Genomic DNA, 15,488 nt, shown 5'->3' with positions numbered 1-15,488 from the left:
ATCGAGATTAAGGGAAACCGGGGAGTAAGTGTTAGGCTTGCCAACTCCAAGATCTTTCAGTTTTGACCATAAAATTCTGCTAGATTGTTTTTTAGACAGGGAAGAGTAGTAAAACCTGATCTTGGCATTTCTAATTTGTTGTTGCACATTGTTCCTTAATTTTTTATATACAGCCCAGTCATCACGTAACTTGGATCGCTTAGCCTTAAGGAAAGCTCTATCTCTTTGCTTCTGAAGGTGTCGAATAAATTCTGAGATCCATGGGGCAGGCTGTTTAGTTACTCTTTTTGAAACAAATGGAGCGTGTTTATCAAGAAGGCCATTCATTAATGAATTAAATTTTGATACCATAATGTCCACATTATCAGCCGATGTGACCTCATGCCATGGAGTTATAGAAGCATCGATAAGCAGGGAATAAAGATTGATATTTTTGTAGTTTCTATAAAACATAACTTTTGGTTCGATCTTGGGAGTTCTTAGTTTATAAGCAAGAAAAATAAGGTCATGTTTGGAAAGGCCAGGAGCAGGAAGTTGCCCGTGGTGCGCAACCAGGGTTTGGTCACAGACAGCAATGATATCAAGCCAGGTGTCGGCAGTCTCAGTGTGGTGAGTGGCTTGCAGAGGAAGTAGGGTCATGTTACACGAGTAAAACATATTAGTTAAAAAAGTTTGGTCATAAGTAATTGGTCCAAGTAAATCAGTATTAAAATCTCCCATCACAATAACATGACTGTAGTGAGCCAAAAAACCCAGAAGATCATGTTCAAACTCAGCCATGTAGCCCAGGTGAGGAGCTCTGTAACAAACAGCAATTAAAATGTGTGTTCCATTAACACAGACGTCCAGAAACATGTATTCTGGCCGTCCATCTCTGGATGTATCGGATGATAGCAGGACAGAGACAAGGAAGTGTGACCTGACGTACACAGCTACCCCGCCACCACCTTTGTGCAGGCGATCATTTCTGTACAGGTTAAAACCTGGAAGCTCGACACTTCTGTCACTTAAGTGAGGTTTCAGCCAGGTTTCTGAAATTAGAATAATGTCAACAGGAGATGGTTGAAACATGGAACGAAATTCATCAATGTGGCCATAAAGAGATTGTGCATTGACATGAGCTGCCTTTAAGAAGTTTGAGAAAGGAGTGAGAGATTGGCAGAGAAGATCTGGGAGGGCTGACGGAAGCACGCGCTGGCTCGGGGCAGCACCGTCAGACGCCAGCACCACAACACGCCGCGAGGCCCCGCGGGCCGCGACCGACAGACCGTGGCTGCGTCACTGCAGACAACCCTTTCATGCAACACACACACACATTTCCAACTTCACCGTGTAGTTTTAATTTACAAAACTTAAAACTAACATTATTCGAAAAAAGGGCTATATATGACCACATAAGTAACATACAGTAACACAACATAGATCCATCAGCTCAAATAAATACAATCTAATCAACTAAAATAAACAAAACCATATCAATAATGCTAAAATAGTAGTATAAATAAATACACCACAGTTGACTTCCACTTACTTAAAAAAAAGAAACTCACAATATAAAAAAATCAATAACTAACCATTAGATATAAGTACCTAATATTATTTACAATTTACCACAAACTTGTATATATATTATGACTATTGATTGTTATGTGAGATTTAATAGAAAATATTATAGTTTTGTATAAAAAATTATTGTTCTGAATGTTTTAAAGAATAATATTGTGTAACGAAATAAAAGTCATATTTATGAAATACATATATTATATAAATACAATATTTTATTATTCTAGTAAAACAGAAAATAGTAAATGGTGGAAATCTATTGCAAAAATATTATTTTACTGTAAACTTGGATAGAATAGCCTAATATAAATAAAAATTATTATACGATTTTATGAAGTACGTGTTTAGATAAACGGAATACTTAGACTATTTCATTAGTAGAAGTACTATTTAATAACAAAATAAAAATTTATATTAATAAAATAATATTGGAACTAAACATATAATATAGACTGATTATTAATTGTAGCATTTACAGAAATTATTTGTATTATTAAACGAAATAGTTATATTATGATATTCCTTTTTAAAGTTTATTTGGAATAAATAAAATGTGTATATGTAAAATTAAATTATACTCATATTCTTAAAAAAAAAAAAAAAAAATAAGGTAATATTTATATAATAATTTTATGAACCAAAAGTAATAAAAGGAACAAAGAAATGAAAACTAAAATAACTTGATAGATACAACAAACGATTTACTTGGAGACTGTTGAGTTCGATGCGAGGTCCGCCAGCCGAGTACCAACACCTTTCCTGCCGCCCCGATCAACCCACAGAACACGACCATCCAGCGTCCAAGTGTTCCTCGGCCCGTGCTGAGCTACTGCCGCCCGGAACACCTCCATCCTGCGTGCGGTCAGATCTTCGCGGATGGTAACTCCTGAGCCCTTTAACTTCTTCTTCGAAGCATACACTTGCTGGCGCTGCCGGTAGGTGGTAAACCTCACAATAATAGGGCGAGGCAGCTGCTTCCCTTCACTGTTTTGCCTGGACTGTTGACCGATGCGATGACTCCGGTGAATCGCCGCATCGGACAACTCCACTCTCAGCTTCTCCCGACACAACTCGACTACCAGCTTGTCCGTGTCTTCGCCCTTGGTCTCCTGTATGCCAAAGATTCTCAGGTTATCCCGCCTTTGATATTGTTCAAGATCGTCCGTCTTGTCCAGCACTCGATCCTCCAGCTCGCCTACTCTTGCTGTCACGGTGACCAACTCGTCATGCAGCCTCTTCAACTCTTCTTGGAAGGTAGCTAACGCAGCTCGTACCGCTACCTCCACAATGTCCTTTATTTTGTCTCCGAGGCGCTGAACAAGCTCAGTGATTACACCCGCGCTCGACAGATAAGAATTGACGCAACTCTCCACAGATACCGAATCGAGACCTCCCGTGTTTTTATCAGAGCTTGCCATTGTTGTGGATCCGGTCGAAGTTATCGCTGATGACGCTGATAATGAGCGCTGGAAGGTAGGTTTACTCTTATCAGTTGTAGATAAGGGAACGGGTTTGCCCTTCGCTCCCGACCTCAGATGCGGTGGCGACCGAAACATAAAATCTTTTTTATAAAATAATAAAACTCTTGGGCCAGTTTACCCGCAACTATTACACTAAAATGAAGTGGAAGAAATGCTTTAAAAAACTTATATAACTTTAAATAAATACTGTGACGAAAAAGTACGTGAAATTAGACATAAAAGTAAGAGCCGATGAAACACGTGTTCACATGCAAAGAGTCATCCCCTCTCCCCCCCCATGTGTATTAATATGAATAAAGATGTTTCTGATTCTGATTCTGATTCTGATTCTGATTAACTATATAATATATGCAAAATATACAGTGTAATAATTTAAAAATATGTAGCATGTTTCTCGTATATGCAAAAATAATACTTTAATTGAAATCTTATTTAAAATAGTTTTAATTTATCCATGTTATTTATATTTTCATACTTTATATTACTGTGATAAGTTGTACTTAAAATGTTAGATGAAAACTTTTCAGATTTATTTAGTTAGAATATGGTATACACAATACAATAAGTAAACACACAGTATGCCTACATGTATAATTGAATTTCTCAGTCCTGAATAGCAGGATTCTCTTGTGCTCGGCCATCTAACAATTTAATAGATAACATATTGCGGACTATAAAATAATGAAATGGTTGCAATTGTTAATGGTAAACTCTATGTAATATTTAAATAAATTGGGTTATGTGTTAAAACATCAGAATAACTTTCAAACAGAGTGGCAATGAACAGTAAAGGCACAACCAATAGAAACTCAAAGAAGTTATAAAATATTTTTCTGTTACTTTTATTATAAGGGGAAACAAGAATCATAACACTGTCTAAGTTTAGCAGTAATATATCTATACAAGTATTTTACTGCAAAATAAATAATTACTAAATTACGTCCTGAAATTCCCTTTTGTAAGGTTTGTGAATTGCTTGTTACCACTTTTGTTTATAAGAGTCAGATACATTTCATTTTAAGAGTGCTTTGATGAGGTATTGTACATGTTGAACCGATGGTATGCCCATGTCTGGATTTTTAGGTTGATTAGTTCTTAAAATAATTTAATTCTACTAGGATAATAGTATTACACTTCACCTACACTACATAATATTATAGTTAAACTTTTAAATTTAAAATTTGATTTCTAAAATTAACATTTGTTTTCCTTCTTATTACCATTTAATAATTAAATAATGTATTATTCTACTAGTATTTATGCAATTAATACTTTCAATACATGCAGATGCATAACATTAATAACCTACATTTTAGTCGCAGGATGAGTCATCAGAGATCTTAAAACAGCTGTCAGACTTTGTAATATTTGTGGAATCGTATGGAGTAGACGTGCGCAGGAACCATGGACCTGATATTGTGCAGTGTGCGTTACAAGAGCCCCATGATAGTGAAGTGTACAAGATAGCTGTCAGTCAGGTCCAGCGTAGACCCAACTCTGCTTATCTTCGCTTCCAGTAAGTCAGGAAAACACATTAAATACTTGTTTGTAAAGTACTTGTAGAAGGAGCCAAAACTACTCTGCTATAATGGCATGTTTCCTCAACCGTACTTATCAGGAAATAAGTTAGCTTCCTAGAAGCTGTGTAAAGTTGAAATGTTATGAGTAATAAACTCATCTCACATTGTTGCACAAGTGAAATAAAAAATGTATTTATTAAAGAGACAAAGTTAGGACTTAATGTCTTCTCTCATTTAACTTCTTAATGCAAATATTAAAAATAAAATATGATCATTCATAATATTAAATACAACTCAACTTCTTGTAGAACTAAAGTTACATCTAACAATGAATGACATCCTATTTATACTATAAATACTAAAGTGCCTTTGTATGTTTCGTTTTCATACATAAACTACTCAACCGATTGTACTAAAATTTTAGGTGGTCATTTGTGGAGGTTAAAATTGGATGGTATAAAAAAAGGTTAAAGGTAAAAGTACTTTTTGTCACAGATGATTTTTTTGACAAACATAATTAGACATGTGTATAAAAGTGAAATGCTCGAAAGTTAACAAGATAAAGACAGAATATTCGGTTTAAAATGGTGACTCTCAGTTTCTTTATCTCGATATAATTTTTATTTAGATATCTGTTGTTTGGTAATAAGTATGTAAAAATATATGACTCCTGAACAAAATTATAGTTTGGTATTTTTAATCCTTCCAATAGGCTCCCTATTTAATCCTTACTAAAATTAGTGTGGCAGACATTTGGTTCCTTCCTTAGGGGGAATTTTTAATTTAATGAAAAACAGGGTTGCATGTTTATTAAGTGCCAATTAGTTCTCGTCTCCTTGATATTAATTCTGTAAATTTTTATATTGATGAGAATAATTATTTCATTCATTTGTTGTATAATCAGACAGCTTCTTAAAAATGTTCTAAAAACTCTTGTTATTAGTTTAATTTTGAGTAGGTTGTTAATTTTCAGTATGCAGAGTCAGAGTGGTATAATAGCTTCTTTCTGCATGTGGACAAATCTCATTGTGAGCATGTTATCAGTTTACAGTTTTCTCCGGCCAGCTGTTAAAATAATTAATAATTGTGGTGTGACACTCCATGTTTTGTTTATATTATTTTCAGAATTTCAAGTTTGGGTTATACACTCACTCTTGAAAGTATGACTAAATTATTATTTTGTATTAATATGTTTTTAATGTAAACTAATACTTAACTAAACTTTGTCATAAAATGAAAATGTTTATAGAAACAGATTTACTTCTATTACTGTTTTTATTTAACATTTTTTATCTGAGTGTGAATGCTAAATTATAAATTAATGTTTGAAGAATTAGTTAAACGATTTAATACGGGATGATGAAAAACATTAGTTAACATAAATGGACATAACAATAGATTTATAACAGAATAATATGTGCGTCAAGTCACACAATATCCTCTAAAATTATGTTAACATGTTGATATTTTGGCAGACGCCTTACAGCTCGGAGGCTCAGTGTGTCTGTTAGGTCTCACTCAGTCTAGACCAGCAGTGAAGTCTTTGTGGTGCAATGTACAACATGTTTTATTGCTAAACATCTTGAAAATCAATTTGTACAGTTTAGTGAATAACATTTAGATGTGTTAATGATATAAAATGTATGTTCTAGACATGGTCTGAGAGGTGGTACTCTTGTGAACTTGCCATTGCAGTAAGTTGTTGCTGAGTATCCACTAATTGCACAATCTCACATTCAAAGGCACAGTCAAAATGATCTATCATTTTATTTAGATACAGTCGACTCTCGATAATTCGAAATTGGCGGGACATGCAAAAAAATTCGAATTAGTGAGAGTTTTGAATTACCGAGAGTTTTGATTTATTGAGAGGAAAAGAAAACTATTCGAATTACCAAGAGTTTTTTTATTAAACACACAATGTCATACGGCAAACTAACAAAACTTAAAGAACATTAATTTCTAATGATTAATTGAAAAAATCTGTTATCTTTGATTGCTTTTTCTTGTTGATTCGTGCCTCATCGACGACCTTGTTTAACACAAATAGTGCGTCGAACACTTCCGGCCCAACTTCTGTCTGCAAAGAAAAGAAAGAAAACAACTGTCACAGCATATTTCGTAACAAATGCCGAAAATTACGTAATTTGTTGGTTGTATTATAACTTATGACGTACAGTATTTACATTGAAGTTTTAAACTAAACAAACAGCTGATTTTACAGCCCTAAGACCCTAAGGTTAAAAAAAGTCTGTTTCCCACCGGCCGACTCTCAATTCGAATTACAAAGAGTTCTGTCGAGTGAACTTCGAATTACTGCGTGTTCTGTATCGGCCTAACCTCAATTCGTTTACGTCATTTCGAATTATAGAGAGTTCCGCCGACAAGAATTCGAATTACTGCGTGTTCAAAATTAGTCTGTCCTCTGCGGTAAGTTCGAAATACCGAGTGTATCAAAATGCATTGAAAAATTTCGAAATAGCGAGAGTTTTTCAAGGGACCGGCCTTTTACGTTCGAATTACCAAGAGTTTTGAATTATCGAATGTTTGAATTATCGAGAGTCGGCTGTATATGCTTATGGCTTGCAGTTGAAGTCCCAACTAGTTGATTTATTACTATTTATTGTTGTATGTATGTAAATATTTGGAATAAAATATTAAAAATTAGGTTTTTAATAAAAGTTGCTAATGTTTACGAACTCCTAAACCATGTAAGAAATTATTTGATCTTACCATCACAGTTAGTTAAGGTAAAATGTTACATGAACTACAAGGGCCGTTTTTTTTTCAACCTCAGATCTTACGCCTTGACGGACAGACATGTGACAGTTCCGCGGTGTGTGCAGTGCATCATTGCCGAGTTCAAGTAGCCAGTTTGCACTAAGTTACAGTCGCATAAATATAGCTTCCTCTATTAATTCTCTTGACAAATTTGGATTGAGGAGTGTTGTTCGTTTCCTGTAAGATGAAGGTAATGTGCAGCAGAAATCCATCGGAGAATATCCATGTTTATGGAGAAAACATGGTATTGTGCATGAACGTTGTCAAAAGTATTAAGATGGCCAAACTGACGTGCACGTAGAACAAGAGGGGTAGAGATGACCTCGTTGAACAATTTGCCAGAGTGTTTAGAGATAACTAAATTCATAGTAAGTGCCTTATTTTGAAATTTCCAGAAGTGTCAAGATCTTCTCTTTATTTTTACAGACAATTTAAGCTAGAAAAAGGTTTGTGTTCACTGGGTGCCAAATATGTTGAGTGACACCTATAATAATCACCAAATGGCTTTGTTTTAGCTTCCCTTGAATTCTTCCTTAAATTTGACCATCTTTAAACTTTTGATGCGATTTACGCACAACACCATTATCCATCAGACAACACCATTAAACAAAAATCAGATCACTAACTCTAACAGTCACTTAACACATTCGCTGCTGAAAAAAATTTGACTGGTCATGGTAAATGCGGGAAAATATATATTTTTTAAAATTTACCCAATATGAAGTCAGAGCAGTCAAAAAGGTTGTCCAGGTAACCCTCTGCCAGATTTGGTGACGTCATAACTGTGACAACAATATTGTTGTCAGCCGCACCTGGCGCTGGTCCCCGCTTAGTCAGTACCACAGGACACTGGGTCTATTACTCCCAAATGGCACTGTCACTCGCGGAAGACATTTCAATTGCACAAATAGTGAAAAAAATTGTTTTGAGTAAAAAATTGAAAACAGTCCATAAACATGCAAAAACATCTTCATCGGCAGAACTCTCTGAACTCTAATCAGAATCATCCTGTTCACTCATTAAGTCTTCCACTACTTCATTGTCGTCCTCCATATTGCCTAAATACAATACAATAATAAATACACATACACAGTCACCTTACACTACACACAATAAACAATACAGTACAGCCAGCGAACGAAAATTGTGAACCACGAATGGATTGCGAATAAACAACATATGAAACAGACACAACACGTGGCAAAAGGCACAACGTTCCATGGCAACTACTAGGCTCACACTGAGGCAATGGCAGCCAAAAATGAGTAGATGTCTGCTATTGTTGTCATCCGCATGGCGTGCCAGTATTATGTGACGACAATTGTCACCCGCAGCGAGTGTTTTAATCAACATATTCCTATTTATTATAGACTGGTTGTTGATGATTATTTTATATTATTTTAGCTCTAGGCATAACAGCTTATGTTTTAAGAAAACTGTCTTGTTATAAAATTCAAATAACTTTTTTTAATTTGAATATCGGACTCTATAGAGAATCCAAAGGAAAAGTTATTACATTTCAACTCAAGTATATAAATATCTGTGTATTGTAAAAAATCATATTTTCCTTTATCTTTGATGAATCTTAAGAGTTGCAAAATAAACCATGGGGAAAGAGAGACTTGTAGAAATGTGACTTGTCATAAAAAGAAGAAGAACAGGTTTAATAATTATCTAAATTATATAGTTTGTGTGTAATGTAGTAGTTGCTATTAGTAATGCTTATTTTCAGTTTAGTTAATAATTTGTAGCTACGTTACTGTGTGTATTTGTATAAAATAATGCATTATGAGACAATAATGTGTGAGTGGACTCAATTATATTAAATATTATTCTTAAAACATGCAATCATTTAGAAATTTGAATTTTTAGGTTGGGGCCTTCAAAGAATAGATCAATTCCCTCCACAATACAAACCAAAGAACGAGTTTCTGCTGCTTGTTTTTTAAAGAACAACAGTGATGTTCTCGTTGCTTTAGAATCAGGAAACATTGAGGTAAGTACAAAAACATTAAAGTTTTGTTGTTTACCTGTAAAGTTTGTTGGTGAGGGATTATTAGACAGGTAGCAATGTTTGATTTTTTTAGACCAACACAACAAAATACAATTTCAGTTCATAAATATAAATAATATACTCTTAACTTTTATGAGCATGAACTTGACTATTTTGTTCCCAAGAGTAGAAAACATCACTAAAGTTTTCAGTAATTTATCGGCCTCTCTAACTTGTAAATAAAAAACTACACTAAAAAAATAAAATATTTATCCCAGCCATAAGTATGGAAGTTCCAGGAATTTTGGTATGAAAGATGTGTTGTTTAAGTTCCTATGGAAGTATGAGACTTGTTATATATACTAGCACCACAAACAGTTAAAAAGTATAAATTTTTAGTAACAAATGTAGAAAATATCATGGAACGTTAAAAGGTTTTTTAAGCTATAATCTTTTTTAAATATTGTTTGACCTTTTCCTTAAGTTAGGATGTTTGGGCTTCAGGGCTTTTTTGAACATTTGACTATTTTTAGAGTCTGCTAGTCTAGTGTTAGTGGAACATCATTGAATTGTAGAGATGAATGATAACTTAATTAAAGAAAATTAAGATATTTATGTTTTTTATTGCAATACAACCAAACATCGCAATAATTTGTTGGTCAATAAATTCAAGATTTTCTGGAATAAAATATAATATAGATATCTAAATTTTATGTTAAGATTGAAATGAAATGTCTCATTTTGATTCAGGATCTCTTTATCTGATTTTGGTTACGTTCTCTCACCATTTTCAAGTTTTATTCAAACAATTCAAACAAATTTACCATTCAGAATTTTAATTCTGCACTACAAAAATAGAGCCCGTAATCATATCTTCAGAATGTTTAATATTTTTTTGTCTTAAAAAGTACATGCATTTAATTTCCTTTATTCCAAATCCTATGTAGTTCTGTAGCATCTTATAAAATTCCCAATACACATTCCTCAAGACTTTTTACTGTCAATGGTGGTTGTTAATAAAACAAGTATATGTGTTTTTTGTGTTCAAAGTATATTATTGTTGTTATTCTATGGATATAATAATCTAAATTTATGTATTAAAATTAATTTTTTTAATCACGATTACAGAATAATGTTTTTACTAAAATTTGAGCTCTTATTTTGATTAAGTATGTGTACAACAATCGATAAGGCGTAGATGGAAATAAGAGGTGTTGTTACCTACAATTCTTTAAATGGAACAATAATTTTTACAAATCTTGATATTTGCAGTGTTCTTGTTTACTTTTAATGGATACTTTCTTGTCTTTTAATGTGACATTCCCTTTGAATCACAATCACCAAAAGAAGAGTTTGAGGGGACAGTTTTTGTTGCGTAAGATGTAATTTTATGTACACTTATAGTGGGAACTTAACCTTACTAATCTCCTACAGGTTGTTTCCTCGTAGGTTAATCTCAAACTTATTTGTTTGTAACACAGGTCCGAATGTTACCATAACAAACATTATTTACAATGATATTATACACATATTTTTGAATGACATTTAACATAATAAGAAGCATGTCTACAATGATGTAAGTTGTTCGCTCCATGGATGTTCAGCTTGTGCCAGCTCAACTGCTATCCAGTTAGGTATTGGGCTGCTAGTGTCACATTCCCCTGTGGTGGCGAGAGGCATTGTGGTGTTGACCAGAAGCAAGATAGTATCCCAAAGTGTGTAGATGCCTGCCACAGTCACCACCTCTCCTTGCTCTATCTGTGTAGGTGATGCATACAAAGCCAGCATCTCTTCTGGGTTTTGAACACGATGTGACAATGTTGCTGCACCGAGGTAACGAGTGCCCCAAAAGTACAAAGCATTATGAATGGTAGCCATCACTGTGTAGGTCGGCCCACACTCCACAAGATTTGCTATCTTGTCCTGTACTGCTGTCATGACATGAGGTTTTCCAGCCATGTGTCCTACTTGAGCTTCAGAGTTGTTGCCCATAGTTATAACTTGGCCACATTCACTCAAAGCTGCACTGTGGTCAGTCGAGAAAGATATGTTTTCTATTCTCCATGAATTAAGGGCTGTCACAACTCGTAAAATGAGGTTTTTTTCTGATGGGTTATGTTTCAAACCAAAAATCTGCCACTTATTTGAGAGGCCCAGCTTGTTGTGAGAGTTGTTCCCACACACATAAACAGCTCCAGTATTAGAGATGATGGCAGTACAGTCAGGTCCACAAATGACCCTGCGGACTGTTGTAGGTACTGTCACTCTGGATGGGACACAGTAGTTATGCTCATTTCCAGTGCCTAGCCGTCCTGAGTCTCCACGACCCCACGTAAACAATACTCCATCTCTCGTGACAGCAGCACAGTGATGGTCCCCACAAGATATTTGTGTCACCTCCTTGTTGAGTAGACTGTCTACCAGTTGAGGTCTAGACGTGCTGCTCCAATCTCCATTACCGAGACATCCAAATGTTCCATCACCACAAGTCATGAGCACACCTGAGTCACTCAGAAACAAACTAAACCCATCCCCTGCTCCTACAGCTGTTATTTTTCTGTCAGTTAGTGTTCTAACAAGTGTCGGTTGCTGAAGCCACAAAGGAGAATTGGTGTGACCCAACTGACCTCTTTTACCTTCTCCCCACGTGTAAACTCTCATGTCTGCAGACACGGCGATGTAATGAGTGTCACTTACTGCTACTTGCACAATATGGAGTGTGGGTGGCAATGGCAAGGGAACACAAGAAAATGTGGTTCCACTGCCTGATAACTGGTACAGAATTGATCTGATATGTGTTTGGTCCACTACAGACACTGCATTTTTTCGAGCTTGTTCCAGAAGGTTACTGACTCGACTGTATACCTCAGTAGTAGTTGGTCTTGCATTAGGTTCTTTCTGGAGTAAATGCATTACTAAATTTCTTAATCCCTCTGAGTACACATTAGGTACAGGGTCGTATGTTCCTTTCATAATTTTATTAACTAGAACAGGCAAATTATTCCCTTGAAAAGTTTTTTGTAAGCAAGCCATTTCATACAATATACAGCCGAGGGCCCAAATATCTGACTTGTGGTCGTATTGCTTTCCCTCACACATCTCTGGGCTGATGTAGTAAGGTGTGCCTAACACTGTCTGAGCCTGACCCTTGGTTGACATCACTTTAGAAATGCCAAAATCTCCGACTTTGATTATGTTCTGTTTTGTTAGAAATACATTTGCTGTCTTTAAATCCCTATGCAAAATGTTATTTTGGTGCATGTATTTTATGGCGGCCACACACTGTATGAATAGAGTGAGTACTTTGAGCTCTGAGAGTTGAGATGAACGGGTGATTAGTTGAGCGAGTGTACCACCATCTGCGTACTCCATCTCTATCATAAGTAATCCGTCCACTTCAAAACTGCCAAGATAACGGATGATGTTGGGATGACTTAGAGAAGACAGCACCTGTACCTCGTTGAGGGCCATCTGTCTCTCAGTTGTGCTGAGTTCCAGCATGTTGATTTCCTTGATCACTACTAACAGATCAGATGTCAATCTTCGGTAAAGTACTGCAGTGCCGAAAGCCCCCTTTCCAACTGTCCTGATCTTCTCATAACCATCAAGTGTCATTTTCTTTTCTTCAAGTACCTATAAAAGAATAGAAAAGGAAATTATAATACTGCTTTATTATATTCCACAATTTTTTATTAAATATGCAGAATACACAAGAATTTTGTAATGTTTAATAATGCAATAATAAGAGGATAATTTTGTAAGTACGTATCTTATAAATAAAAAGAATCACAAAAGTGCTAATCTCGAGAACGGCTAGAGCAATTTGGCTAATTCTTTTTGTAAAATATTCGTTGAAATTCGAGGATGGTTTATAAGAAGAGAAATAAGAAAAGTCACCTAAAATATTTTGGAATTCTTAAAAAATTTTAGTATTTATATAAATTTTACTGACACTATTCAGCTGTTGACATTTTAATGAATTTTGACAAATAGGCTAAAACATCAGTTTACATTTAAATTGTATAAAATACTAACTATACAATGTTTTACCAGTAGTGCACTACAGATAGCTAATACAAAGTTTATATATATATATATATATATATATATATATATATATATATATATATATATATATATAAGTAGATATGAATATGCCGGTTCTAGACCACTTTTGGGACACACAGAAAATCAAGGGAAAATACTGTTTAAAGGACAATAAACGAATCTGTAAAATCAAACAGTAAGGGGTTCCTAGACCACTTTTGGGACAGTCAGAAAATCAATGTAAAATACTGTCCATTGAACAATAAACAAATCTAAGAAATCTAACAGGAAAGCACGAATGTTAAATAACCGAATCTTTAGCTGTTTTACTGTTCAATGTTTGCTTCTACATTTATAAGCTGTTTTAATGAAAAAATCAAAAAATCTTAATAAAAAATCTTTATTCTACAAAGTTAATTGTAACACAGTCTTTATCTTTAATAGTCTTCTTTCCAGTAACAATCAAGTGTAATTTTTCATTTTTGTTTAATTCTTTAATCTTTTTCTCATCCAAAACAGTCAAAAATCTGTTCGGTAAGTGTACTTTACAATCTTCCAACTCGGCAATTATTGTAAACCCGAATTTATCTTTCATTTTCTCCAAATTCAAGATTCTATGTTTCTTCCTTTCTTCCAATTCATTTAACTTCTTATACTCTTTAAACTTACATTCTCCAATATCATTTAACTCCTTCAAGAACTCCATTTAAATAGAAAAAATTTAAAGACGGAAAAAATGAAATTCGCTAACAATCACTCGAGAAGTCGGGGAGAATGTGAGTAAAACCGCATTCTTTTCACGAGGTTCTTCGTTTAATTTCTCCAAATGTACTATAAAATCATCGAGGATTTCTGGTTCAAAATCATAAACAAATTCTACATCTAGATAATAAAAAAATACAGGTAATATCTTTTCATAATAAACGTGTGTATCGATACCTACAAACCTAATGTATTCTTTGAAAAGGAAAATAATTTTGTCAATGGTTCCAAGAGATAAGTAAAAATTTTTATTCTGTTTTCTAAATTCTATAACAAATTTTGTTTGCTTCTTGTCTCCATATTGCAATTTTGTAAGCAGGTTATTCAAATGTGTTAATTTATTTCGAAATTTCTTAGGTTTAGGTCTTTCGTACAAAATTAAATTACAATCTCTACAAACGAATCTTTTATCAATAATTTCTCCTCTATTATAACACTTGTAACAGTTGGCATTATACTCTTCCATTTAAACAAAAAGATTTTTTTATAAATGGAGATTATGGAACTAAGTCTGCCGAGATATAAATTTTTCAGCGCAAATGTTTATGTTTACATTTCTACAACAGAGATAAATAGAAATAATTTCATTCTACTGTACAACTATTTAGGATATTTTGTCTATGATTACAAAGATTATTCCGGAAGAAATCGAGATTTTTCATCAGCGAAAGAGTATATTTTTGAAGTTTTAGAAGGAATGAAAGAGAATAATATGAACATCATCAATTATTGTTAAAGACATACAAAATGAGTGTTGTTAGTGTGCGTGTTTTTGCGATATCTACTTAACTTCTAAGAAATTGGGAATGGGAGAAGAAGAAAGGTATCATATATTTTATTTCAATCAACTGTAGATTTGTTACGTCTGCTGTGAGCGTTTGTACCACTAACGCTTGACCTCGAATCTCATTTTATTTAAACATGTGAGAGGCGTTTGTGTCACTAACGCTTGACCTTGCTTTTCACACGCTGTGTGTGGTACAAGGACAGTAGTGACACCAAACAATGACCTTGCTTTTCACACGCCGTGTGTGGTACAAGGACAGTAGTGACACCAAACAATGACCTTGCTTTTCTCACGCCGTGTGAGACAATGAAATCACTGTAAAAACACTTAATTCTGTATTACAAATGAACACTTTACATCACTATTTTCACACAATGTTTTTATCACAGTTTAGAATGTCTACACAAATTCACAATCTTCTTGTAACGTCTTTCTTCGAGTCCCAAATATAAAAGTAACTTATAAAATATAATAACACTATGAATGGCAACGCCCAGTGGAACACTTCACTTCACTTTTAACAAGAAACACAGAACATCACACAATCTTCTTAC

The 15,488-nt window shown here is 34.2% G+C and overlaps 2 protein-coding genes across 2 annotated transcripts in view; one reads left to right on the top strand and one right to left on the bottom strand.

The window, feature by feature from the left end:
* LOC124361255 (apoptotic protease-activating factor 1-like) overlaps positions 1–15,488 on the top strand; it is a 74,660-nt gene that overhangs the window by 28,704 nt on the left and 30,468 nt on the right. The window contains exons 11-13 of the mRNA XM_046815301.1: positions 4,361–4,560; positions 6,217–6,258; positions 9,218–9,341. Of these exons, the coding sequence (XP_046671257.1) occupies positions 4,361–4,560; positions 6,217–6,258; positions 9,218–9,341 (366 nt within the window). The remainder of the gene's footprint in view (positions 1–4,360; positions 4,561–6,216; positions 6,259–9,217; positions 9,342–15,488) is intronic.
* Positions 10,462–12,966, bottom strand: LOC124360492 (serine/threonine-protein kinase Nek8-like). The gene has a single exon (XM_046814166.1). The coding sequence runs from the start codon at positions 12,951–12,953 to the stop codon at positions 10,905–10,907; it is 2,049 nt and encodes a 682-aa protein (XP_046670122.1). The 5' UTR covers positions 12,954–12,966; the 3' UTR covers positions 10,462–10,904.

The sequence above is a fragment of the Homalodisca vitripennis genome, chromosome 4, assembly GCF_021130785.1.
Source record: "Homalodisca vitripennis isolate AUS2020 chromosome 4, UT_GWSS_2.1, whole genome shotgun sequence".
Taxonomy (NCBI): Eukaryota; Metazoa; Arthropoda; class Insecta; order Hemiptera; family Cicadellidae; genus Homalodisca; species Homalodisca vitripennis.
The sequence above is the reverse complement of the archived record's forward strand: the minus strand, read 5'-3'. Positions and strand labels throughout refer to the sequence as shown.